At 46.0% G+C, this 27,901-nt stretch overlaps 1 protein-coding gene across 2 annotated transcripts in view; it reads left to right on the top strand.

Moving 5' to 3' along the window:
- Positions 1 to 27,236, top strand: part of LOC138267996 (cortexin-1-like) — a 107,938-nt gene extending 80,702 nt beyond the window's left edge. For both annotated transcript variants that reach the window (XM_069217296.1, XM_069217295.1), the window contains exons 2-3: positions 21,542 to 21,605; positions 25,382 to 27,236. In XM_069217296.1, coding sequence (XP_069073397.1) covers positions 25,474 to 25,731 — 258 coding nt within the window. In that variant the 5' untranslated portion in view covers positions 21,542 to 21,605; positions 25,382 to 25,473 and the 3' untranslated portion in view covers positions 25,732 to 27,236. The remainder of the gene's footprint in view (positions 1 to 21,541; positions 21,606 to 25,381) is intronic.
- Positions 27,237 to 27,901: the final 665 nt, after the last annotated feature.

Below are 27,901 nucleotides of genomic sequence, written 5' to 3'. Positions count from 1 at the left end.
TGCACCGGAGGCGGAGGGGCGCGCCACAGGTAAAGCGCTGCGTGTTTGCGGGGGAGAGGGCGTCTCGTGCCGCCAGATCTTACAGTCTCTTGGATGGAGGGGCGAGAGCGCTGGGCGTGACATGCACAAGCAACCGGTGGCCGCAGGGATGCTCGCACCTGGGCGGGGTCCTCTGCGCTGCCCTGCAGGGGATGGCGGTTCTTTTTCAAGTTTAGTTGGTGGTGGGGGTAACGTCTTCATCAGTTATTCCCCTGAGGTGGGATGGTCCCCATCCTCATTTCCTGTTCAAAGCATCTTCATTTGTTAGCACTTGACGGAAAGCGCTCATTTTTCTGACGGACAGGACACCTCTGAAGTACCAGCGCCTTGACGCACATGATGTTGGCGCTTTAGTAATGTAAGCAGGAACGCTCCAACTCCTCGTCAGGGTTACCAAGCGCTATATAATTTCACTACAGTACTCTTTAAATTTGGATTTGGGGAAACGAAAGACGCTGATGGCCGGTTCACGCCCACACCTTTCTCCACGTCGAGCCAGATACAATCGGAGCCTTTTCCGTTTTCTGCTGGGGCGTCCGCTGTGACGCCGTTAATTTTTCTCTCACATGTTCTCTATTTCGTAGCAGCAATACCTGTTAACTCAGGGGTTTAATGGGCCTAGAGTTCCATAAAGCTTCCGTCGGGCGTCTTCCAAATTTGAGCGCTGACAGATGCTATGTACAAAGTATTTATATAATGTTTTCACAATATTTTGATCAATAAATTCATGAGAATTTCTAAAACTGAGTACAGTTCCATTCAGTAGAAGGCGGTATGTGCAGCTATAGCAAACTGCTGCTTTAAGTATCATATAAAACAACCTCTTGTTATCACTCTCGTTCTTTCTTTTTAATCTCTATAATGCAATATAGCAGGTTGACCATTAGTGCCGCATAAAACACTAATAAGACTTTATTACAAACATTTTTATTTTTTTGTATTAAAAATTGTGCAGAGTATATGGAAAATGGAGGCTTGCAAAAATAAAACATTTACATATAAATACATATATTTTATCTCCATGTATGCTAATTGGAATGGAACATTCCAGAAGTGTTTCCTAAACTCACCTTGGCTTCTGCCAAGCTACAACCAGAGCCCGTGGTCTGCAGTGGTTTGCTGGAGTAAGGCACCACTGTACAGCAGTTTTACCTATATATTACTGCCCAATCGTTGACCAAGAGGACACATTTTCCATATCTTTTTCAGGTCACCTGGCATTCTGCTAGGTCACTACAGGACCATTATCCTAGCTTTTTCATCTTGCGCTGTCTTAATCATTTCACTTCTATCAAAATCTTGTTTTCTGAAGGTAAACACTGTTAATTTTGACTTTGGTTTGCGCTAAGATCACTCTACTGCAATCTATCATTAAAAGAACCAAAATTCTAGTTTAGCAGACAGGGTGTGCATCTGGGTGGTCTATCCCAGTGATGACCATCAATTGGATGTAGTTGGCCCTCTGCTACAGCCCTAATCGTCTTAGAGCTGATCACATCATCCATTGACATCAACCATCCACTAACATTGCAAACGTGTTGACACCGCTGGTATCCAGAGGTCTTACCTCCATTGGATTGGTTCATTCCTCTCATACTGGGAGTAGATGATCTCTATTCGTTCTCGCAATCTTGTTCTTTTAGGTTCGTCCTGCAGCAGAACCTAAAGACTCTTTCCACTCCCTAATAATAGTTCAAGTCACCCATAACCTACTTTTGGCTTGTGTTCAGTTTGAGAGTTTTAATTTAAGCCGACAACATCTAGATCTGCCTCAGTCTGCAAGGTGAAGTGGGTGAGCCCTCCAGCAAGCCTGGTTAATGATTCCCTTTACATGTTCAAGGCCTAGATGCTTTCTCATCTTCTGAGGTTGAATCCCACCCAATCGAAGATGGCTCTCCTTCCTGAGATTCTTAGACCTAGCAAACATAAGGTGGACGCACATGGCTTTCGTTAGAAGAACAGGTCCAATGGCACTGAGACCCAGGTTCTAAAGGGCTCACTGCACCATAATTATTTTTGTCCTTTACTACCCACTTGTGGTGGGACAGACATTTTCCACAATTGTCTTAGGACTCGTGAAACCCCTCCTGAACTGTAGCTGCTTCCCGCGGCTTGCATTTGTATCAAGTGATCATACACCGATCGACATGAGAGGATGGCTGCACTATCTAGTATTATTCCTTATCCAATGAATACACAAACACACACCCTTGAGGAATAATCACAGACCTGATTAGAAGATGTATTACCGACTGGAAGTACAGGCAGTTACAGTACAACCCACGTGGCATCCTACCATAGGTGCTTAAAGACCTTGGACGCATATGTTGCATGTTTAATCACAGGGTTTTCCATTTGGCACTGCGAAAAAGCACTCATGTCAGTCACTTGTCAAATAGTGCAGAATATTCCTTTCTATACTGTCTTAAATATGAGAGTGAGCTCTTTATGCTGTGTGAAACTAAAAATGTATGAGTAGGAAAAAATATTTTGTAGCCACTCCATATCATTATTGTACACATGCCAAGTGGCATATAGAGTGAACAAGTGTCCAGTTGGTGACAGACATCTTTACATTATAATACATAAGCATTTAAGGTTTGCTAGAAAGGTACTGAGGATATGTTTTAAAAACGCAAATTACGGATACTCATTAGAAGCAATTCAAGAAATTATTTCTTGGCCAACGAAAGGAGGCCAGAAACAGTAGTCTGCGGACACACAGGTATATAGCCTGCACCTGTCAAAGGTGAAAACCGTGCATTGCCATTGAGCCATCGCATATTGGTTGAAACTCAGCTGCTGGCTTTGGTGTTGGAAACAAAGGAAGTCTCAGCAGGGGACCAGCAGGGTCATATCCTCCATATTATCAGTTTTAGGTCCGATTCACTAATTGTGGTTAAGATGGACAGCAGCCATTTTTAGCCATTGATACCAGTGAGGAATGTTGGTCTGCTACTTGTTGACTGAGTCCAATCACAAGCCATGACTGCCTCCAGTGGGCCTAAGAATTGCAGCAACAGAAGACAAAACCTCCACTCCCCAGTGCTCTGCATTCTCTGCCACCTTTGTGGGCATGGCGCAGAAGTCAGGCTTCCCATGCGTAGGTGAATTTCAAGAATATATCTTCGGGTTGGACCCCCAGCAACTACAGAAGTTCTTTTTTCAATTTGTAGCTTAATTATTGGCAGATGCACTTCAACATAATACAACTAATTGAAAAATACTGCAATGTATCATATAAAACATAGTAGAAGGGCATTTATCACAACCACACATTGGATTTTGCTAACAATCCTACCATACATTTTTGTATTAAAAGAAACATTATATGGACTTCTTTTACTTCATATCAATCCAGATCCAAAATGTAAAAAAAACTTGGTTATTAAGAGAGTGGAGAAGTTCTCAACCCACCTGGAATATGTATGGGTTATGTGCTTTTCATGGGCTCTTTTAAGTGTTTTTTAGTTTGCTGTTTGTATGGATTTGTTCAGTTTTCACACATGCTTACAAATATTGGGTTCTCTTTAATTGTATACATTTTCAAATACATGTCCATTAACTTTTACACAGTAGTTGACTCTGTTTCTGTTCTTTGGCCTCCCTGCCTTTTTCTCACTTACTATATAGATTTTTGTTATGTTATGTGTATTTGTAAAGCGCAGTATCACCTGCTAGGGTATCCTGGCTCTGAGACGGTGTGTTTGCGTAGCCCTATTTATGGTAAATTGGTTCTTTGAAAAGTCAGGTCTTCTGCTTCTTGCGGAATTCAGAATGAGAGGAGGGGGCTGTAATGTGGTCTTTCCATGCTTTAGGAGCGATGTAAGAAAACACTTTTCTTCATGATCTGGTTCTGTGTATGTTAGAGATGTTGGTGATTAGGAGTCCTGCAGAGCGGAGGTGTCTGGATGCTTGGTGGAAGGAGATGTGACAGTTCAGGTAGGTGGGGCCTGAGTTGTGGCGTGCCTTAAATGTGTGAGTGAGGAGTATGAATTGAGAATGTTTGTGTATTGGAAACCAGTGTATTTCCCTGAGGTGCGGTGTAATGTGAGATCTGGGTGGGAGGCTGAGGATGAGTCTGGCTGCTGTGTTCTGGATGGTCTGTAGTCTTGTAGTGAGTTTCTTGGTGATCCCACTGTAGAGGGTGTTCCCTAAGTCCAACTTTCTGATGACTAGGATGTGAGTGACAGTTTTTCTTGTGTTGGTTGGGAACCATTTGAAGATTTTCAGGATCTTTAGCGGGTGGAATCAGGATGCAGTGACAGCACTGACTTGTGCAGTCATATTCAGTTTGCTGTCAATGATTATTCTGAGGTTCCTACGTGTGTTCTGGGTGTGGGTATGAGTTCGGCCGGCCACAAGTTGGAGTACCAAGATGAGGTGTTCTGGCTGAATATCACTACTTCTCTCTTTCAAATGCTAAAGGTCTTCACTGTCTCCTGGTTATCTTCAATATCATGCCTATATTACAAGTATATCTATAAAGTGACATCCCGTTACATGGGTTACTGTAAGGAAGATTCATGTATCTTTGTATGGCATTGTGCAGTATCTATGTAAAACATTTTAATAAAGTTTTTCAAACATGAAAAGGAAAGTAAAGGCTTTTCAGTCCTTGCTGTTGATGGTAAGGTAGCTTGGTTCCCAGACCCGTGAAACTAGCATTCTTGGAGCAGCGATGAAAGGATGAGTAGGTTGGACGCAAATTGTTGGAAGGTCGGTCTTGCGGCATGATTATTAAGGGGCTCAGGTAGGTAGAGTATTCCCATGGAATGCTTTAGGATACGTGTTACACCTGGCATCTTTTGGTGTATTTCCCCTGTCTTTTTGCCTTCTGACCTCCTGTTTTTATGGTATGTTGGACTTTGTTTTTGCTAGTTCATTGTCTCTGCACACTTTACCACTGCTGATCAGTGCTAAAGTGCAAGTGCTTCCTGTGTAAATTGTATTGGTGATTGTGTTTTAACAGTGTTTGGTATATTTGATGTTCTAGTAAGTCCCTAGTAAAGGGCACCATGTGTGCCAAGGGCCTGTATATCAAATGCTACTAGTGGGCTTGCAGCACTGATTGTGCCACCCATATGAGTAGCCTTTAAACATGTCTCAGACCTGCCACTGTAGTATCTTTGTGTGCAGTTTTAAACTGCCAATTCGACCTGGCAAGTACACCCACTTGCCAGACTCAAACCTTTCCTTTTTACTACATGTAAGTCACCCCAAGGTAGGTCCTAGGTAGCCCCATTGGCAGGGTGCAGTGTATTTAAAAGGTAGGACATGTACTGGTGTGTTTTGCATGTCCTGATAGTGAAATACCGCCACATTTGTTTTTCACTATTGCAAAGCCTATCCCTCCCATAGGTTAACATGGGTACTGTCTTTACATTTCATTTAGGTAGAGTTTCCCCTTGGGAGCAGATAGAGATTGGGAGTTTGGGGTCTCTGAACTCCCAATTCAAAAACACATCTTTTTGTAAAGTTGGTTTTTAAATTGTCTGTTTGAAAATGCCACATTTAGAAAATGAGCATTTTCTTGCTTAAACCATTCTGTACCTCTGCCTGCTTGTGTATTCCACGTCTGGGTCAGACTGAAAGTTGGGCTGTTGTGAATTCCCTCTAGACAGTGCCACAAAGGGAGCTGGGGTGTAGCCTGGGTATCCTGATGGGCCATCTGGGCTAGAGTGAGGAGGGTGGAGCTGACACTTACACCTGAAAGGGCTGTGCCTGTCCTCAAACAATGCAGTCTCCGACCCCCTGGTGTGTGTCTGGACCCAGACCTGTGCAAGGCAGGATCTTGTGATCAACAGAGACTTTCCTTTGACCTTTGCCTATTTCACAGACAGAAATGAGTATGTGTAGTGGTCCCAAAACCCCAGAATTTTAGAACACTTCTGGATCAAGAGGAACCTCTGCCAAGGTGAAGAGTTGAAGAGCGGGAGGAGGAGTACTGCCCCTTTGCTGCATGTGATTTTCTGGGCTGGCCTGTAGTTACTGTTGCTGCCTTAAAGAAGACAAAGACTGGACTTGCTGTGTATCATGCTTGTGAAGTTTCTCCAAGGGCTTGAAGTAGAGCTTGCTACCTGTTAGAAGTCTCAGGGATATGAAAGACTTCAGATTCAACTGCCTATAACACTGGGAACTGTGTGTTTTGTGCTGCAACAGAAGAAAAACCACCACCACGCCGTCAATGATGCCACTGCCTGCCATGTGACCTGATGATGCTGCACGGAGCAATGCCCCGCTGTGCACCGCAACCCTGGTCTCACGACACCTGACGCCGTCACTGAGCCGCTGCTTGCACCGTGACCTGCGGGCTCCGCACTTCGCATCCCCTTGCTCACATCGCAGCCTTGGTATCCACAATACCGCCGCTCTACACTGACACAGTTGCCGCTGCCTTCACTGTGGCCACGTGACGTACACGAAGCACTGTCCTGCACCGCAGCCCCGGTCCACCAACGCCAGCGACCCCAGCAACAATGACGCCGCTGCCAGCACTGTGACCTGGAGACACTGCATGTCGCACTGCCCTGCTTCACACCACAGCCCTGGTCTCACCAACACCGCAGGACACCGTCACCGAGCCGCTGCCTGCACTAAGACCTGTGGGACCGAACGTCGCACTGTTCCACTTCACACCGCAGCACCGACACCATCAACGCCGAGTTCAATCTGCAATGTGTATAACTTCGAGGGGCTGACGACTCCTGCACCGACCTCCAGAACTGACGGCTGCTGACGCCTGCAGCACCGCACTCCATATCTCATTGCGAGGACCACGACGCCCTACATCTCCAAGGGACTGTTTGCGGGTCTTCTCAACACCATAGCTGTCCCACAAACCAGCGGTTGGCCTGAAATATTGGATTTGTTGCTCACAATGCCGTGATAGGCCCGACGGAGCTATCGACTTCAAGGAACTGCATTTTAAAGTAATTCTTGTAAAATTCATATTTTGATTACTGTATGTTGGATTTATCTCATTTTGGTCTTGTTTTACACAGGTAAATATTGACTATTTTTATAAAACTGGTGTGGTGCTCTTTTGTAGTGTTTTCACTGCATTACTGTGTGTTATGTGCAAATGCTTTACACATTGCTTCTAAGATAAGCCTGACTGCTCGTACAAAGCTACCAAGGGGGTGAGCTGGGGTTATTCAAGCTGTGTATCTCCCTTACCCTGACTAGAGTGAGGGTCCCTACTTGGACAGGGTGTAAACTGACTGCCAACTAGAGACCCCATTTCTAACATTACCCTATTGACAACCCACCGTAGACTTCTTGACTTACAGATAAATAATATAGCAACATACCTTACCCACTTGCCTCGATGCACTGTATCATGGTTGCAGTTGTCGGGCCTAATATATTTTGCTCCCTTCTCAGTGACCGCCCCTGAGTTCTAGTAACCGAGAAGGAGCGCTTACTTCTTTAATGCTGTCAGTATTCACTTAGGGGCCTCCATTTCCCTGGTTGGGGTATTCTGGATGATTTTGTGATGTCATAGGGTCACCTGACAGAAGGAACCCATAGAACATGGGTACTCGCAAACATTTTCCCAGGGGCCAAAAAGTTTGGTCTGTGACGTGCCTGGGGGACCGCATTGATGTCAGGGCAGTGGCGGTCGGGTGGAGTAGCTGGGGGATTGGTGGCAAGGTAGGTGTAAGAGAAGCAAATGATATACATCTAGTGGCTGAAAAAAAAACAATAGGAAACTAGAAAACCTGGAATTAATCCCGGCTTACCTTTTTTCCAAATTGTGTGATCCTAGGCAATTGTTTAGTCTCACTTTCCCTCCTTTTTCTACATTATCACATTTAAGATGACTTCAAAATACATGATTCATGGTGTGCACTGCACAAAACCTGCTTCTATGTTTGATTTATTAAACTATAATGTTGTTCTTTATGATAGGAACCCAGGCCACCCATAAAGTGCACATACCAAGTGGCTTGCCTCTTTAATTTACTATTGATGGTGTTCTTAGGGTAGAGGAAAGAATGTTTATGTTTGAAAACTATCACTTTTAAATGAATACATCTCAATGCACTGATAAAAGAAATTGTACTAAGGCAAAAATGTTCTGAATGTTAACTAAATACACTTTTTTAATTTTGTAGTTTTTACACTTGTGCTGCAAGATGTCTTTAAAAATGAAGGCGTTTCTAAAGTTAAGTGCAGGAGTCCCTAGTTACTTCATTTTTTTAACACCAAATAAGTTTGAAATAAATGATTGTGTGTCTATTTAATATTTTTATTGTTAGTGCGGAGTCGAGCAAACAGTTGCCCAGTGCTCCTGTTGCCCAAGGGGCGGCATGTAAAGGTCAGAGGAGCCGCATGAGGCCCGCTGGCCGTACTTTGAGTATCCATGCCATAGAAGCTGGATGCCATGTCTTCATTTTTAGTTCATGGTTTCCTTATGGTTAAGCCTATCTTGTAACTGGGACATTTCCCAGACCATAACCTTAAGTATGGTTCCTTCCCACTTAGGAAGCTGCATGGGTGCTTCACTGTGTTTCATCATCAGTAAAGGGAACCCAAGCTTCATTGATGCAAACACTGTTCTTCCTAAATCGTATGCTGGCATATGGGCTCTTCATACCTTTATTCACTCTGGGAATGAAAGGGGCTCTGTCAGGATCTTCTACTTCAGGACCTTTTCTGACTTGCTCTGGTCCAGGATGTAGGTGGGTGGTGCCCTTCAGTTGTTTGTTGGAGGGCAGGAAACTTGAGTCTAACTGTTAACCACAAACGCCTAGGCAATGGTGCTGGCAGATTGAGCTGGTAGAGAGATGGAAGCCCACCTCAGGTGGTAAGTACCCCCAAGGCCTCTAATAGGTGGCATACACTTGCATTTAGTTTAATCACCAATCTATTCCAAGCAAAGTAGTTCTTCACCTGGATTTAAAAGGATGTACATCACATTCAACTGTGACAAAGTCTTTTTTTGGGCCCAGTCACCAATGTGAAACTGACTTCCAAAGCAGCTTAGAAGAGCGGAAGCGTCTCTTTAAAAGGAAACCCTGAAAATATAACTACTCTGTTCCATAGTGACCTTAATGTTTTATCCTTTTTTAACCATCCCACCAACAGGTGAAGTACTATTTATTGCCACTTTTACCTTAGCTACTCCTCCATCCCTTCTGCTTCCACCTGCCTTCCCATAATACCTAACACCATGTTATACTCATTTAATTTAATTATCTGTCTTACAGTTTCTGTTTAAATGCATTTTTTAGATCCTGCTTCTTGTACTTTGTTAACTGTAAACCACACCATCACCCTATTATATGAGCTGTGGTGTATAAAAATTATAAATAATAAATAATTAAATTCCACAAAGAAGCCAAGCAACCATCAGTGAGTACCTCTGTCTTTTAACATCCTCGGCTGCAATCCAAAAGTGTTTTTTCCAAAACCTCTGAGTCCCTGTTGTGGCATCAGAGATGCCTTTTTTTTAACAGTTTTATTTATTGGTATTTCACATAATACATATCATTATTCACATAGCCATAAGTGGCTGCTTTATGCATTATAGTACCACTAACTCAAGGTAACCTTTATTGCAATCTTATATCCCAGCATATTAAATCGCAGTGTAGGCGTCTAAGGTGCATCAATTTCTCAGTGGCATGTTTGTGAGAAGGGGAGTCAGTTTCCATCGATTGCATCTCTGCAAGCCTGTATAGCCGTCCTCCCCTAGAGCATAAACCAATAAAGAAATACCAGGAAAAGTAACTAAATAACCAGGTAATCTATTAACTTGCCCATATATGGTTAGTACATCTGTGTGGCTGCAAATGCCATATCATCGTGCATCGCGCATCTCTGCGGTCCCCTCCACCTATCAATGCCTGGTTGGGACCCCTTCAAACAAGAGAGGAGGACCGGGGGGGAACCACAAGGTAGGCTGTGCAGTGTAGAGGCCTCCACCAAGTGCGCATGTCTGCAGGGGTAAACCGAAGGTTAGTGCTCACTCGCCCCTAGCCCATGTTGGACCGGTGCCCCCTCAGAGTTATCATCTGTAACCGCATCTAGGGTCTCCCATGTGTCTGCCCACATGGGGGTTATCGGTCGCCTCATTTCCTCTCTCTGTAGTGCCCTTTCCTCTGGCCTCACCCAGTGTGTGATGTCCGCTACTCATGTGTCCAGTCTAGGCCCATGTTTATTTTTTCAGGCCATCACCACTCTCCTGCGTGCCAACACCAATGCCAGGGACGCAAACCTGTTCCCCACCTTTTTTGATGAAGGCCTACCGAAAAATCCCAGTAAGAATACAGCCGGCTTGTTGTCTAGTTGTCTGTTTAAGATATTGTTGAGCAGAGCAAGGACTTCCTCCCAATAGTGTCTTAGTGTTGGACATTCCCAAGTCACCAGGCATCAGGGGCAAGCCCCCGTCATCACCCATATATCCGATTGTGGCGTGAGGTAGGTCATGCGGACATAGTTATACTGTATATACTTCAGGCGTGTATTTCTTGAAATCTTGTGTGGATGTGCTAGAGTTCTAGACCATTCGTTGTCTGTCATACTTCTGCCTATATCTGTGTCCCGTTTGAGTCACAGTCCGTCCAGTGGCAGTTCAAACATCCAGTTCAATGCCCTGTAAATCCATGTGACCAGATGAGCTCCCCCACCAACAACCAACATAGTCTGGAGGACTGCAGCCATGGGGGGCTCCTCACTGCTGTCGCCCCACAAATTCTTCAATGCACGTGTAACAGCCTTGTAATTTAAGAATTGGCCAGCAATTAAACCCGTTTGCTCTGTTAAATCTCCAAAAGGTACCAACATCCCCTCTTGGTAACAGTCTCCCACAGTCTTAATCCCCACCTCTATCCAGGGTTTTAGTTGTCTGGAGGTAAAGGAGGAACAAGGTTCACCATGTGGTAGTCCAACAAGCGGTAGGGCCTGGGCATAGGGGTTAGTCGTGCCTGTTCTCCTAAGGGCTCTAAACTAAAGCAGCTGTGGCTGTGGGCGCCAGTGTGTTTGCTCCGGGGGGTATCTGCCTCCCACGGAGCAGTCAGACTGGGGATTTATTCCCCCGCTTAGCCTCTCTGTCTAGGGGGGTCGCTGATAAGTCTAACCCGTTTAGCCATTGTGCTGGCCACTGAAGTTGAGCCGCCAGGTAGCATAGGTGGAAGTCGGGGGCTCTGAGTCCCCCCTTGCTGGAGGCAGGCAAAGGGTCCCCAGCACTACCCGGTGACGCCCCCTGCCCCACACCAACTCTTGCAATAGTGCATCCAGGGTTCAGAACCATGATGTCGGAATGTGCAACAGCAGATTGGTAAAATAGTAAAGGACTCTGGGGAGCATCACCATCTTGGAAAGTTTGACCCCGGCCATGGGTAAATTTAACGAGTGCCAGAAAGCCACAGCAGCCTTCAATGCACTGTATGCTTCACCCAAGTTACCTTCTCTAAGGTCTCTCCGATCGTGGTAAATTTGAATTCCCAGATATTGAAACATTTGGGGGGCCCAGAGTACAACCACCGGACACAAAAGTGGGTGTGACACCCCTTCAAGCAATCAGGAACACGCACATCTTCGTTCTGTTGAGCTGTAGGCCTGAGTGTCTACCAAAGTCCTCCAGCATCTGGAGCACCTGGGGTAGCACAGCATTCCCATTCCGTAAATAAATAAGGAGGTAGCCTGCGTAAAGGGGGATGATGTGTGGGATCCCTCCTCTGAGTACACACCACGGCCCGAAACTCTCCGCTAGTGGTTTTATGGCTATAGCGAACAGTAAGGGTGAGAGCGGACAGCCCTGTCTGGTCCCCGTATAGATATTATGGCTGCTGTACATCGTGTGCCCGGTCTTGATCCGTGCTGTGGGATGTGTGTAAAGTAAATTAACCCACCCCCCCCCCCCTAAATTAGGTCCTAGGCCAAATGTAGCATCACAGCCTCCAGGTAGTCCCATCGTGTTGTGTCAAAGGTCTTTTCTAGGTCCACCGATACTATCATTGCTCTTAGGTCGTGTGGGAACTGTTCATTGTACAGTAGCATGTAGAGCCACTGTTCTGTGGAGGGATGAACCCATTCTGGTCATCATGAATAAGGTTCCGCATATGTGGGAGCAATCTATTCGCAAGCACTTTGCTGAGCACTTTAAAATCAGTGTTTAAGATTGAGAGTGGGCGGAAGTCAGCAACCGTCACCTCGTCCTGTTTCCCCTTGGGACGAGGTATCACCCATGCTTCCCTAGTGCGGGGGGGCAACTCTCCCTTCTCATAGGCCTCTGTGTACATTTCCACGAGTTGTGACAACGGGACTCCTATGAATCTTTGATAAAATTCTGGGGGGAGACCATCAGTCCCGGGGGTTTTCCCCATCACCAGAACTTTGATACCAGTCTGCACCTCTTGGACGTCCACCAGCACCCTAAGATGTTCGCCTTCCGGCACAGAAAGTGTTCTCAGGTGCAGGCCCTCCAGGTAATTGTGGAGTGAGCCCATATCTGCAAGCTGCGGCTTGCTATAAAGGGCCATGTAGCAAGATCTAAACTCATCATTAATGGGTGCCGGTGAGTACAGTGGAGTCCCGTCCCTAGACTTCAGGCGAGTGATCAGCATGCCCCTGCTCTCCGGCCTAATCAACCAGGCCAGTAGCCTCCCCGTCCTTCCCTCCTCTTTGTGGAACCTGTTTGTTTATGCTTTGTAATCATGACATCGAAGGCGCTCCAGTGCATCATTGTGGGCTTTTCGTGTTTCTAAGAGCTGTCGGGGAGCTTCTGGGTTGGTCCCCAGCTCCAATTTCAACCTACGCAGGGCTGTCTCTATGCGGAGAATGCCAGCCTCCAGCTCCCTCCGAATCCCCACCTTTTGTCTCAGGCAATGGCCTCTGACCAATCAATCAATCAATCAATCACAGTATTTATAGAGCGCACTACGTACCCATTAGGGTTTCAAGGCGCTGAGGGGGGGCTGCTGCTATTGGTCGAAGAGCCAGGTCTTGAGGAGTCTCTTGAAGGTGAGAAGGTCCTGGGTCTGTCGCAGGGAGGTCGGGAGGGCGTTCCAGGTCTTGGCGGCGAGATAGGAGAAGGATCTGCCGCCGGCGGTCTTGCGTTGGAAGCGGGGTACGATGGCGAGGTTGGTGGAGCGGAGTTGGCGGGAGGGGACGTAGAAGTTGAGTCTGTTTTTCAGGTAAATTGGTCCGGCGTTGTGGAGTGCCTTGTGAGCGTGGGTGAGGAGTTTGAAGGTGATCCTCTTGTCCACGGGGAGCCAGTGGAGGTCTTTCAGGTGGTGGGAGATGTGGCATCAGTGGGGGACGTCAAGGACCAGTCGGGCGGAGGCGTTTTGGATACGTTGGAGGCGGCGGATGTCTTTTGCTGGGATGCCTGTGTAGAGTGCGTTGCTGTAGTCTAGTCTACTGCTGACGAGGGCCTGGGTCACAGTTTTTCTGGTTTCCGTCGGGATCCACTTGTAGATTCTACGGAGCATGCGGAGGGTGTTGTAGCAGGAGGAAGAAACTGCGTTGACCTGCTTGGACATGGTGAGGGCGGAGTCGAGGACGAAGCCTAGGTTGCGTGCGTGGTTGGTTGGTGTTGGAGGGGGTCTTTCAATGCCTCCCACTCCACCCTCCTGGTAGAGGCTGTCCCAGAGTTCAGTGTAAGGTATTCCGTCAGCTTGACTATTAAGGCCCTCTGAAAGGCCTCGTCTTCCATAGCTCTAGGATACAGGTGCCACGTCGGGATCGGTGAAGGTTTCTCCAATGTCTGCATTGTTAGTATTAATGGGCTATGGTCGGACACCGTGCGGCCCAAATACTCTGAATGCACACAGGCAGTGTTGAGGCCAGCAGAGCAGATCATATGATTAATCCTAGTGTGTACTTGATAGATGGGGTAGTAGTATGAGAATTCCCTACTGAGGGGGTGTTTGGTCTGCCAGATGTCCTCCATGTCCCACTTAGATCTCCTCAGTGTCAGGCCCCTTGCCACCCTGAGTGCTGCCACCCCCTGCACAGAGGGGTGGAGAGGTCCAGTCTGGGTCAGAGACTGTAGGAAGTTGGCCTGGTGTGTGGTGGGTACCTAAGGTACTTACACCTTATACCAGATCCAAGCATCCCCTCTTAGTGAAGTGTAGGTAGTGTCTAGAAGCCAGGCTCCCTAGAGGTAGCTGTGGATGTGCAGCCAAGACTTATTAAGAAGACATGCAAAGCTCATGCAACACCACTGTAGTCACACAGCACTTACACACGTGAAAGAAAACACTCAGTTGTACAAAATTAAAGGAACTTTATTTTTGGAACACAATACCACAAATTACTAGAAGGGCAACCCTCCACTAGGAGGGTTGCCCTTCTAGTAATTTGTGGTATTATAACAGTAAGTAATACACTAAATATATACACTAGCAATCAGAAATAGATATAGAAAAGGTTGGAAAACAGTGAAAATAACAATAACCAATGACCCTAGGGGGAGCACAAACCATATACTAGAAAAATGGAACACAGGACCCCCAACTACGTAAGTGAAATGTGTGGAGGGGAGCTGGGAGTAGTAGAAAACCACACCACAGAGGTAAGTAACACAGTACCCCCCAGTGACTAGGAAAGCAGGAGTAAATCACTGCAATTTTCCCAAAACACCCAAAAGGACAAAAAAAGAAGAAAAGAAGACACCCAGACAAGACTACAAGAAAACCAGAGGTGGATTCCTGAAGAAAAAAGACCTGTGGAGAGAGGGGACCAAGTCCAAAAGTCAAATGTCCATGAGTCCATGAGTAGTAGGAGCTACTACCCACCCAGCTGTACTCGTAGGAGTTGGTCGATGGTGATAAAGAACAGGTCAGCACTGCAGCCCTGGAGCTAAAGAAGAGTTCCTGATGGATGCAGATGATGTCTCATGCTGGAGTGAAGATTGCAGACGGGTGTCGGTGCAGGAATTCCACCAACAAGCCTTGGCAAAGGCAAACTCACAGTTAGTAGAAAAGTGGTGCTGCTGAGGACCAACAAGACCCAAGAGGTCTCAATCCAGGAGGGAGAGTCACAGGGGACCCTCAGCATCACACAAAGCCCCTAGGAGAAGAGCCAGCACCCGCAGGAGTCCCACAGGACGGGGACACAGGAGTCACAGAAGAAGACCACACAGCACTACAAAAGAGGATCCAACGCCACCGGAGAACCACTCAGGAGGCTGTGCTTTGCAGGAAGGAGTGCTGGGGGCTGGAGCTACATGTTGCCTGAAGACCCCTTGGAGGAGATGCAAACAAGCCTTGGCAGCTGCAAGAGATGCAGTGCACGGGGGTACTGTCCTGCGTGGGAAGGCAAGGGCTTACCTTCACCAAAGTTGGACAGTTGGCAGAGAGGACCAAGAGCACTACTCCAGACCACCACCTGTGACGCAGGATCAATGCAGTTTAAGATGAGGGGAGATCCACGCAGCTGGTCGTCGCTTGCTGTAGGTGCATGCGGTTGCAGAGGAGTGACTCCTTCACTCCAAAGGAGATTCCTTCTCCTTCTTGTGTAGGCTGAAGAGTTGCTGTCTTCTGAGGATGCACGGCTGGGGAAATGTTGCAAAGCTGGCAGGAATCGTGGAAACAAAGTTGCAGAAGAGTCTTCTTCGTTGTTTGCAGCGTTGTCGGTTCCTGGAGGGTCCAGTCACAGTTCCAGTGGGCAGAAGTCAAAATGGAGGTTGCAGAGGAATCCTGGTGGAGTCCTGCAAGCTGAATCTGAGGACCCACCCATGAGAAAGAACCTAAGTAGCCCTGAAAGGGGGATTGGTCACCTACCCAGGTTAGCACCTATCATGATGGGGCTCTGACATCACCTGCCTGGCCTGGCCACTCAGATGCTCCCAGAGTTCCCTGCCAACCTTGGAACTAAGAAGGCAGAACCCAGAGACCCTCTGGAGGACCTCTGAGCACCACCCCTGGGGTGGTGATGGACAGGGGAGTGGTCACTCCCCTTTCCATTGCTGAGTTTTGTGCCAGAGCAGGGACTGGGGATTGCTGAACTGGTGTGGACTGGTTTATGCACAGAGGGCACAAAAATTTGCCCTTCAAAGCAAACCAGTGGCTTGGATAGGCTACCCTTCCCAAGTCAGTCACACCTATTTCCAAAGGGAGAGGGTGATACCTCCCTCTCCCAAAGGAAATCATTTGTTCTGCCTTCTCCTGAAAACCCCGTAAGACTGGTGGTGGCAATGTTGAGGGTCCTCTAAGAAGCCCCCAGAGTGCATGGAATCATACTTCCAATACCTGCAACAGTATTAGGGCATGATTCTGACATGTTTGATACCGAACATGCCTATGTTTGGATTTACAATTATGTAGCTGGACATAGGTAGTGACCTATGTCCAGTACACGTGTAAGATGGTGTCCCCGCACTCACAAAGTCCAGGAAAATTGATCTGGAGTTTGTGGGGGCACCTCTGCTAATGCTGAGAGGGCTTACCATAGGGGTGACTTACAGTGACCTGGTGCAGTGACCTGTGGTGAAAATGGGTGCATGCAACCCTTTCACGCAGGCCTGCAGAACCCTTTGCATGGGCTCTCTAAGGGTGGCAGAATAACTGCTGCAGCCCATAGGGATCCCCTGGAACCCCAATGCCCTGGGTACCTAGGTACCATACACTAGGGACTTACATGGGGGGCCAGTATGCCAACTGTGGGAAGAAAAAGGTACAGTTTACAGGAGAGAGCAAAACTACTGGGGTCCTGGTTAGCAGAATTCCAGGAGACACAGTCAAACAAACTGATAACAGGCAGAAAATGGGGGCAACCACGCCAAGAAAGAGGGTACTTTCCTACAGAGACGCTATTGAAGTCCACCCCTAGGAGATAGGGACCTTCGGGGTATCGCGCCAACTGGTTGGACAGTGTATGGAGGAAGGCAAACGGGTTCTGGGCATACATACTCCCCAGCACTATTAGTCGTCCATATAGGCGGCCCTCTACCAGTACATAACAGCCCTTCTTGTCGGCATGTACTGGAGTAGCCTTGAAGGGCACTCCCGCATGTACCCACACCAATGCTCCCCAAGCATATGCAGAGTAAGTGGTGGCAAACAGTTGCCCCTGGAAACATTCATGGAAGCAGTTGGCCTCCACCTTAGTGTGGTGGGACTCCTGTAACATAGCAATGTGGACCCCTCTCCTCTTCATGTATGTCAGGATTATTTGGTGCTTTGATGCAGTGTCCATCCCCTGTATGTCCCAGGACATCAATTTAAGAGTAGTATCATTGTTCACCATGGATCTATTATGTCTATTGTCCTGGGTCCCCAATCACCCCCGTATCCCTCCTGCAACCCCACACACCATTCACATATTTGGGCATTAACAATAACAATACAATTCCAACCACAACTTCCCGTCCCTGTGGCAGTTCGGCAATGGGTGACTGCCCAAACCTGTGATGTCAGTCTGTGGCAATCCATCATCTTCACCCTGCTGGAGCAGCCCAAGGGCGAGTGGGGGTGAGTTTACTGTGTGATGTCTTTAGACCGTCAATTTTCGATGGTGTCCAGACCAGCCCAGGCCATATGTGAGTTACTGCTCCTGGTCTAAGAATTCTTTACAGTGTTGAGAGATGTCATCCACTAAAGAAGGTCCTCTGCTGTTTGGGGCGTCACATGTGGGAGATCTTCAAGCACGCTAGTGACCGACTCAAGGTCGGATGTGTCTTCCATCTCACGAGCATCAGTTTGGTCATTTTTGTCTTTATCAGATGTGGGTGACTCAGTCAAAGATGGCGCTGCCCTGATCTCCACTCATTTTCCCTGGCTTGCTTGCATTTATGTTGGCCTCACCACTCTCTTGTTGCGAGGCTGGTCCCCGGAGCGGTGTCTCTTTCTTCAGCGTCTAGGCGTCGTGGGCTCATTCATTCCCAGGCCGTCTTTCCAGCTTTTATAAGTTTCAAGCCAGGCCCATGCCTCTTTGGGGCTCAGACAGAAATGGGTGCGGCCGTCCCATATTATCTTTAAATTCGAGGGAAATAACAGGGCATAACGGATTCTTTCTGTTCTTAAGGACATCTTCACTTCCATGTAGGATGCCCTTTTTGCCTGCACTGCTGCCATGTAGTCCAGGAACATGTTGACTCTGCTGATCTCCACCTCAAAGGGGCCTGCTTCGGGTGCTCTCTGTAGTAATAGGTTCCAGTCCTTGCAGTGCAAAGCTTGGCCACAACCGGTCAGGGAGGACTTCGTGGCATAGGAGGTCTGTCTGGGACTCTGTGCGCTCTTTCCAGTGTGAAGGAAGGCGCGAGTTGTTGCTTGCCAATAAGCAATTACATCCAGGGCTCCAGGTAGGCCACCATGTCTGTTCCCTTGACCCCCTCTAGAAGCCCTATGATATGTACGTTGTTGAACCGCTTTGTCCCTCTGCATCTTCTGCCCAGTGCTCTAGCCACTGTACTCTGTCTGTGAGGTGGGTGAGTTTGATTTGTTGCGCACGGTGCGATGCACCCAGTTCACTCAGGTCTTCCTCTTTGTTTTTCACCCTATCAGTCAATTTCTGGTGATCAGTTCTCAGGAAGCCCAGCTCGGACAACACTTACCGATCTCCTGCCGGAGGGTGTTCTTAGAGTCCTTGATCACCTCCAATATTTTTTGCAAGGTGGCATGCTTTTGGGATGGCTGGATTGCCAACTGTGGCATCGGTGCTCTGGCACTTTGCCCATTTTCTGGGCTAACTGCCCACAATCCCTGCAGTTTACGGAGCTGTTTCCCCATTAGGATCACTCTCCAGTGCTTAACTGTTCCTAGTCGGTTTACTCATGCATCGATCAGTTGGGGACCTCTTGCCACCAATGTTAGTCCCCCCTCTGCCATTACGGGCTCCAGATGTCCCAACAGGACACGCAGCTCCCCCGCAGCTCGGGGCCTCCGAATTTCCGGGCCCTCTTCCCACGTGTCTTCAAAGCCATCCCCGGCTGCCTGGCAGTCTTAGGCCGTCACTCGTAGGCCCACAGTCAGATGGGTAACCCTTGCTCGCCGGGTGGTCTCCCCCGCTCCCAGTCTCAGCATACCCCCTAAGGGGGGTGCCCTCCATTCGTGCCAGCGCTTGTCTTGTCCGCCTCTCAGCGCTGTCTCACCTTTGACCTCTGGACAACATCCGGGCATGTCTCAGCGTGTTAGGGTCCTCTCAGTTTTCAGCTCTCTTCTCAGGGGGGCATCTGCGCCCAGCGGCTTTGCCGTGGCTTCACTGCCTAAATCTGGTAGGCCCGCCTGCCGACGTCTTCTTTTGTGCCTGGGGTGGGGGCGCTGTGTTCTCCACTGTTGGCTGCACCTTTCTTCAGTGCCACTCCAGTTAGGCCTCACCAGCCGTGCACCGCTCCCGGTAGGCCTCACCAGCTGTGTACTGAAGGCCTCATACCCCCATGCGGCTCACGTTCGGCACAGCCGCAGCGGGGGATGGGGTAGGGGAGTGAAAGGAAGGCTGCTGTCCATTATACCTGTTCAGCTCCTTTCACCGCATGTCTAGGTCTCTTCTCTCCACTAGTGTCCCCAGAGGACAGGCACCCCTTCGCTCCTTTGGGACTTCAGGTGGTGGGGCGTCGGCACCGCAGCTGCACCTCTCGCCTGTGTCTGTCACTCACGGCATTTCAGTGCTGCTGAACGCCTGCCATCTTGTACGGCATTGCTACTGCCGCTTAGTTTATTTTGTTGTGTGCCCAGTGGGAGGGTCGCCGCCAACACTCTCTGGTCGGCTCAAGCCTCTGCCGTCTGTTAGCACTCCCACTGCGTTGCAGCGCCCGGCGCGGTCCGGGAGTTTCAGGGTTTGTGAAAGGTGGGTCTGGAGCTACTCATCTAGGCTGCCGCCATCTTCACCGGCTAGCTCCGCCCCTGTCAGAAATGCCTTCTATTAATGATTTTTTTTAAATGTACTAAGGACACATTCATTTTTGTAGATTAAGTAATTTTCACAGAATCACAGGACGTTGAGCTGACTCCGAGACTCAAACCTTGTACTTCAGTTAGAAAGTCATCCACTCTGGCCATTACACCACACCCTTACCCCTATTTTCCTTAGAATTTGCTAGTACTCTTGATTACAGGGCATCACTTGCCCTGTAGATTGTAAGGTGTGATTTCAGATTATGGATCTGATTTAGAGTTAGGAGGTTGAGTTATTCCATCACAAACATGATGGACATCCCATCCGGTGTAGTGCATTATATTCAATGCTGCTTGTAATCGGTGGCCGTTATATTAGTCACGTTTGTGATGGAGTAACCTGCCCTCTGCACTGCAAATAAGTCCAAATGTTTTTTACCAGACTACCAAATAAATTACTGGAAACCAGTGAATATAATATTCTGGATGCTGTATAGCGAGTTGATAACAGGAGATGATTAATTCCAAGAAATATTTGAACAGCCGTGTTCTAGATAATCAGGAACCCTCCACAACCCCAAATTAGGCATGGGTATGTACAGTTTCGTCATGTAGGCTTGGAGATAATAAGGTATGAAAGTTCTACTCTAGAATGAGGAGAACATAAGCAATACGAATGGTACAGGTTGGTGGACTAGCCACAGAAAAGGCACTGGCGTAACAAAGGCCTCTGAAGCCCCCGCCTTGAAGGGGGGCATGAGCTCCAGGGGGCCCCTTAGCACAGCACCGGCCTGAGTGAGTCCAGAGGGGGGGGGCCTCCAAGTTCTTTGCAGGGGGGCCCTCTCCAGTTTCGTTATGCCACTGTGAAGAGGCTGGGTCACCCTAACAGTACTAGGTGGTGGTAAGGTCCCACATTAAGAGTAGATCTTTTCAAGCATCCAATTGCAGGTTGTAGAAGTGTTCATAAAAGGAGACTACGGAAAGGAATATTAAAGTTTTCCATTCAAGATTTATTGTTGAGTGCTCAATAGTTTCAAATGAAGGTCCACAGAACTGGATCACATTCTTCTTTACAGCCTTGAAAAAGCCCTGGCATACACGCCATGAGGGGCGAAACACGTGTTGGCTGAGCTTTTGCTTTATGTTGTGATCCAGTTCTGTGGACTGAAACTATTTGGCACTCAACAATAAATCTTGAATGGAAAACGTTAATATTCCTTTCCGTAGTCTTCTTTTATGAACACTTCTACAACCTGCAATTGGATGCTTGAAAAGATCTACTCTTGGGACCTTACCACCACCTAGTAACGTTTATCTCAAATGGAGGACTAGGGTCCATGTCCTCTGGTTTTAAGCTCCCACACATATAATATGAACTGGCATTTCACACAGGAAGCTATCTTGTTTTTGGACCCTCTTTTGTTGAAGTCACCTTAACAGTGCCTACTGCAGCAAGGTGGGCAAAAGATGGTGCACGCTTTGTCTCCCAAGATGGAGAAGTTAACGGAAGCTAGTCTGAACTCAAGCATTTAGACGCTTCACTGGAAATTTTGCATGCATCCTTTACTACTATAACTTCTTAAGTCAGCCAATGTAAAAGGGAATGGTCTTTGACACCGGATTGTGGGCTAGCAGTTGGCAAATATTGGGGAAATTCATCGTGAGATATCATTGCAACCAAATAAGGACCATGTTTGTTTCTGGTTCATTCACAGGGTAAGATTGTTTCTCTGGCAAAGAAATCATTGAGGGATAAAGGAATCAACTTGGCATTGAATGGTGAGTAGTGTCTAGATACTGTCTGCATGTGTGTCCATGCATTTCTATTGGTTAGAATAAATCAAAACAAATCATGAAGATTCTTGTGTCTAAAAAGAATATCCAAAATCTGAAATTCCGAACAACTCAAGAACAGGTCATGAATATCCATTCAACAAAATTCCAGGGGTCTCAAAAGTGGCATCCCCCTGAGCCCTAGAGAAGACAACTTGTCCAATCTTTACCACCTCAGTAACCTCTATATAATATTAAAATGCCTAGGGGTGTGTCAGTACAGAAACATGCGAAACTTGAACAGAGGTATCTGCGCCCGGGTTTACAGAAGTTTTGCATGGGCGCATGTGTGTCAGAAAGCAAAACTAAGCAAGCTCTATGGCAGTGCTATGTTTTGAAACTGATGTTGTATTCAAAATGTCAAAAACAGATATGTCAAAAAAGCAACACCAAGCTACACAAACTATAGCACTGATCAACTTTTGCACATACTTTTTTGAGTTCAATACCTGGCTATGCATAGAACACCAACTCAGGAATTACATAGAATCACACAATGGCTGAAAAGTAACTCGCATGATATGTCCATGGATAATATGTGTAACTTTCCAGAAAAGTACACAGTTCATGATTCACCTTTGGGCAATCATCAGATGGTGAAATGTGTCCTGGGGGTGCACCAGGCGCACAAAAGAAAACAATACAATACACAGTACAAATCAGTTTGCTGTCCCTGTGCCATGGTGCAAGGCTAACTGGTGCTTACACAAACAATGTATTATTATGAGGCAGTAAATGGTGAAATTATTGCCACATGACATTTATGGAGCCTATTCACAAACTTCACTTTGTAGTATGATTAATAACCTACTTACATACTACAAAATCCTATTGACTAACCAACATGAAAAGACCTCTGCCTCGCATGTGTTTTCTATGCCGAGTTCTGCACTCTGGTTGCCAAGGTCTCAGCACAAGTAGATATATAGTTTAGTAGTAAATGTTGGAGGAACTTAGGGAAGTGGCTGGAAAATGGGTAACAGTTTCTTCTAAATAGAAATGTATTAGGAAGAGGTAATGAGGGTCTTAGGACAGGGTACGGACAGGTTTGGTGAGGGACACGCAAGCACAAAAACACCCAACCACAAAAGAGTAAGCCCATAGTTTTTCTCAAAATGCACTTCTCGAGTTACTTCAGCCAAAAAGGAGCCAAAAGAGTCGTAAATGTATTCAAGCTCTGCCTTGGCATAAGTCCAGCACAGCACTCGGCCACTGACATGCAACACATGCCCAAAGAAAATAATGGTGGCACGAACTTAAAGTAATACTGCATAGGAAATAATGCAAAATAAAACAAATTATCTCAAGTTTTAAATTACATTGTCTATTTTAAAATAGTTAAATCTTTTAAACATTTAATTAGATATTACAATTATTTGAAATCAAATAATGTATACATTTTAATAAAGTTTACTAAAAAATAGTTAATATAAAAATGATTGTAAGGGTTGAAGCTTTTACAAAACTATTTTAAATAATAATTATACAGCAATCAGTTCATAGGTGGGGCAGACGCAGTGAACCAATGATCCAAGGACAATAAGCAATAGAGCATACCATTTCTTTTACCTATGCTTTGAAAACTGAAAAACACAAGAAGTACTACTCCTGCTGCTGTGGATTAATGCAAGACTCTCTTTGAAGAAGTAAGATATTATTACCATTGGCAGATAAAACCATATTGCTGGCAGAGACATATTATAGCCTTATAGCCCGCTGTAGACAGCTATACCGGTTGTAAAAGGCCCTACTCACAAGTTATAGGTATAGCCTGAGGTAGAAGGCCTATAAGGCTATTAGAACATTTCATCCATTGAGGGTAGAATGCTCTAAATCAAACAGAGGAAAACAGGAAAAGCAAACACTGGAAAGCTGGTCAGAAGGGTTATACCAGCAATTATAAGCCATTATTTGTTCTCCGTAACTTCACTTTCATCAATGGAGCTGTAACACTCCAATGTTCGAATCAGCCTCTGAGTATTGAGAGCCCGACCTTCCTGTGAGTTTTCAGGATTAAAAACATCCAAACTTTAGAGGGAAACAGAAAATAGCTCATGTTGTGCTGTATTGTTATTAGCCCTGAATCTGCCCTGGTATAAATCACTTGAAGTCCAATTTAGAGTTTGGTGGTCAGGGTACTCTGTCCAGTCTTTCCACCCACCTTATTTATTGAGGACAGTATTCTATCAATGGAGCCAAGATGTCCTCTGACTGCCTGCAAGAGTAGGGGCTGTTGAGGAATTACATTACAGTGGCTGCCCTATTTAGGGAGGACAATGTAATTCCTTTTTGTGCTGTCCAACAACACTGGCAAAAACCAGGCAGTGATGGACCGAAATAAATAATGACCCCTCCCATACCTTGGGAGAAGACATACAGAGTTTGGGAATCATTCGTTGTTTGATTCCCCCTTTGGAACTTTGTGTCTCAAAAACACAAAAAATGTAAAAAGCTTGGTGAGCGACCATTAAAACTGATACTATTTATACTTCAAAAAGAACGACTGTGGTATATGTCGATCGATGACCATTGAACCGAGAATTAGAATTGTCACACTTGCATAAATTCCTCATTATCAGCCTTTTTCACCACCTACATATTATTTCAAGTTTTATCCGTACAAAGTTTTGACATGGGACAGGGTTATCCTGCATCTGAAAGTATTGTTACAAAAATAGTGTCTAACACCCTCAGTGTTTAGGGGTAGGATCCTCCTGCGGCCCAATGTGTTTCCTGAGTTCTAAGTATAGAAGATTGGAATTTGGAGAGGTTTAAATGCTCTGACAAGTAGGTTTCTGTGGCTGGTCTAACTCATTTAGGGCCAGATGTAGGTAGGCTTTTGCACCTCGCAAACGGCGAAAAACGCCGTTTGCGAGGTGCAAAAGCCCTCAAGCGATGCAGAAACACATTTTGCGAGTCGGAACCGACTCGCAAAATGTGTTTCCGACTCGCAAATAGGAAGGGGTGTTCCCTTCCTATTTGCGACTCGCACCGCGATTTAAGTTGATTTGTGACCGCGAAAGCGGTCGCAAATCAACTCGCAGTTACCATCCACTTGAAGTGGATGGTAACTCGCAAAGGGGAAGGGGTCCCCACGGGACCCCTTCCCCTTTGTGAATGCTCACAAAATTATTTTTTCAGAGCAGGCAGTGGTCCTATGGACCACTGCCTACTCTGAAAAAAACCGAAACAAAGGGTTTCGGTATTTTTTTCTATTTGCAGCTCGTTTTCCTTTAAGGAAAACGGGCTGCAAAGAGAAAAAAAAACAACTGCTTTATTTAAAAGCAGTCACGGAGATGGTGGTCTGCTGTCTCCAGCAGGCCACCATCCCCGTGAGTGCCTAGACTCGCTATGGGGTCGCAAACTGCGACCCACCTCATAAATATTTATGAGGTGGGTCTTTGCGACCCCATAGCGAGTTGCAGAAGGTGTCTGAGACACCTTTCTGCATTCCAAATTGCGACTTGCAATTTGCGAGTCGCAGGGACTCGCAAATTGCAAATCGCAATTTGGAATCTTTCTACATCTGGCCCCTAGTGTCTTAATTATGGCCGCTTAGCTAAAATGTCCGATATTCCGCCTAGTTTTTGTGTATGCCTATCTTCAAGTACCTGAATTTGTATGGAAACAAATTTACAAGCTGCTGCTGAAAAAAATGTATTACTTCTGAAGATTAGTTTTTTTATATAATGACTTATTCCGAATCCTGTTTTCTCTTTCAGGGTTTACATCATTCTGGTGAATATCTGTCGCGGAGACTGATTTTCTCATAACTTACTTGCAGTCATAGATTGCAGACTGCCATGCTTCTGCAATGAATTATGCAGCAACCACAGATTATGAACTACTGCTCTCTCCGACCCTGCTGGATGACCCGACAAACGGCATGGGCATGGATGCTGAGCAGAAAACGGTCTTTGCACTGGTGATACTCCTGATGGTCTTTCTGGTCATCCTCATGGTGCGGTGTGTCCGAATTCTGCTTGATCCCTACAGCAGAATGCCTGCATCCTCGTGGACAGACCACAAAGAGGGGTTGGATAGAGGGCAGTTTGACTACGCTTTGGTGTAAATTGGTATCTTCCAACAAATGGAAGCCTATGAGTGTAAAAAAGCATTGTGGAAATATCTAGAAGCAAACTGGTGGTGACTCGTCAGAGACAGGCGCAATGCATATTGATCATTTAGCTAAAATGTGCAAGTTGCTTTAGATCTATACATAACCATGTGGTGTTAAAGATGATTTGGTTTAATTAAAATTAAGATATAAGCCCTACTGCTCTGAGCCGCCACTATGAAGATGAAAGATCCTTATTCTGAACGCCTTCTGCATAATCAGCCATTGGCTCTGTTAACAATTTGCAGACATTGAATCCATCCGGATCATTAATTGATCAATGGAAAAAGTCTCAAAAGTCTTAAAACAATAGGGCCTAATTGAGTCACCCACACTCTTGATTCTCCCAGAGTCCAAGAGGCTAGCCAAAGTCTTCTCTCACAGACCAATCCCGAGCGAAGCTTTGGTGGAGAATCAGAGACAGGTCCCAAAAGTAGCCATTGGGAATACAGCTACATTTCTGCACGAGACAGCTTAACTGCCTTTAACTTTGGATGCCTTCAAAATTTGAACATTCCAGGCCTGGTATACCGAAAGGCCCTTATTGTATTGTTTTCTAAATATAATACTTTGTTTTGTATGTGAAAATGGGATTTTCAAAATGGGGGTCTGCTTTTGAGGGTCTTCTCCCTGAAAGGGGGTGATTTTACTAGTCATTGTTCCACTGAGAATTGTTAGTTAGCAGCTCTTCAGTGTCAGTGGTATGGAATTGTGTCTTACTGGATTTCTCAGGTTTTTGGGGGTTGCTCATTTTAATTCCACTCCAGTGATTTGTCTTGTGAGTGACTGTGAATTGTGATGTATTTAAGGATACCACCCCAATGTCAGTCTGTATCCTGACTGTCAGAACTGAAAAAGTATGCTTTGTGAGATGTACTGTAACCTATAGCCTAAATGTGTTCACTAAGCCCTCTGGTTTCTTCATGATTACCAAAGTTTGACCATTTTCATGACCGTGCATTTAACCAGGGTGATCAAGATATACTTCCACTTATACTGAGTACCCTTCATGTGGATGATACATGGCAAATTAAATTAATATCATGTAGTGGCAGATAAAGCATAAAAACAGCATTATGCACAATAGAAGGATATTCTTCAGAGCAATGGAATCGTGGTCCGGGCCACATCGTCGTTACTGGAAGAAACATACTAGTAGGGATTGACTAATACTTGCTCTTCCCCTGTTTTGGTAGCCATTTTAGATGACAAATGGTAATGAGAATTATTAGCATGGCTTCCCCTTGTCAACAAAATAGTAGCTTTTGCCACTCCAGCTCTGTGCACAAACATATTTCTGAGTCATCAGGATTCTGCTGCCTGGGCTGAACTTACAATGCTGAGATATCTTGTTTGAATGCGATCTAGTGGTAATCTCTTCGAGGACAATCTTCTGTTATCTGTAGTGTGAAGTAATTCCACAAGTTCCTCTAATAAAATGTGTGCTTATCGCTGCAGCTAAGCTTAAAAACAAGTGGTGGTGTTGGTACTTCTTCACAGTTACCCTGCATGATCATGAGATGGTTTCCCACAGATAATACTTTGAACTACATATCTGTTTGCCCATCGACATTAGATTGTGGACTAACAGCTTTTAAATTTGAGAAGAGTTGAATGTAGTGTGTCTGCCACTGTCCACTACTAACATTTAGATGTGCTTAGAAAGATCACTCAGAGAAAAAATGGAAAGGCTTGACTGAAGGGAGCCTAGCATTAAAAAACTGTAATTCCATCATTCTAGCCTCCTTCAAGGCTATTCAGTAGGCCAGAATATACAATTGATGGCCTTAAACGTAAATAAACAATAAGGATTGTAAAATGACAGCATCATTTTTCTATTACTGAACAAAGTAAAAACTGTAAATTCAGCAATGAAAGCGAGGAAAGGAAAGTTGGCTGGTAAAGTTTATTGAACTACCATGAGGCACATTTAAGGCCAAACTAAGCTTCCGACCAAACTCTCTGATGTTGATCCACCCGCATCCCAAGGCCTCCAGACTTATATAATGATCGCCCCTACCCAACAGTTCAGACACTTTAGATAACCCACCATATATAGGCCAAACAGGTTTAACAAGGGTATAGTAGAAATGTGGACCATAATTGACTCACAAATTAATAGGAA

This window comes from Pleurodeles waltl, chromosome 12, assembly GCF_031143425.1.
Source record: "Pleurodeles waltl isolate 20211129_DDA chromosome 12, aPleWal1.hap1.20221129, whole genome shotgun sequence".
NCBI lineage: Eukaryota > Metazoa > Chordata > Amphibia > Caudata > Salamandridae > Pleurodeles > Pleurodeles waltl.
This window is presented reverse-complemented; position numbering and strand designations above follow the sequence as displayed.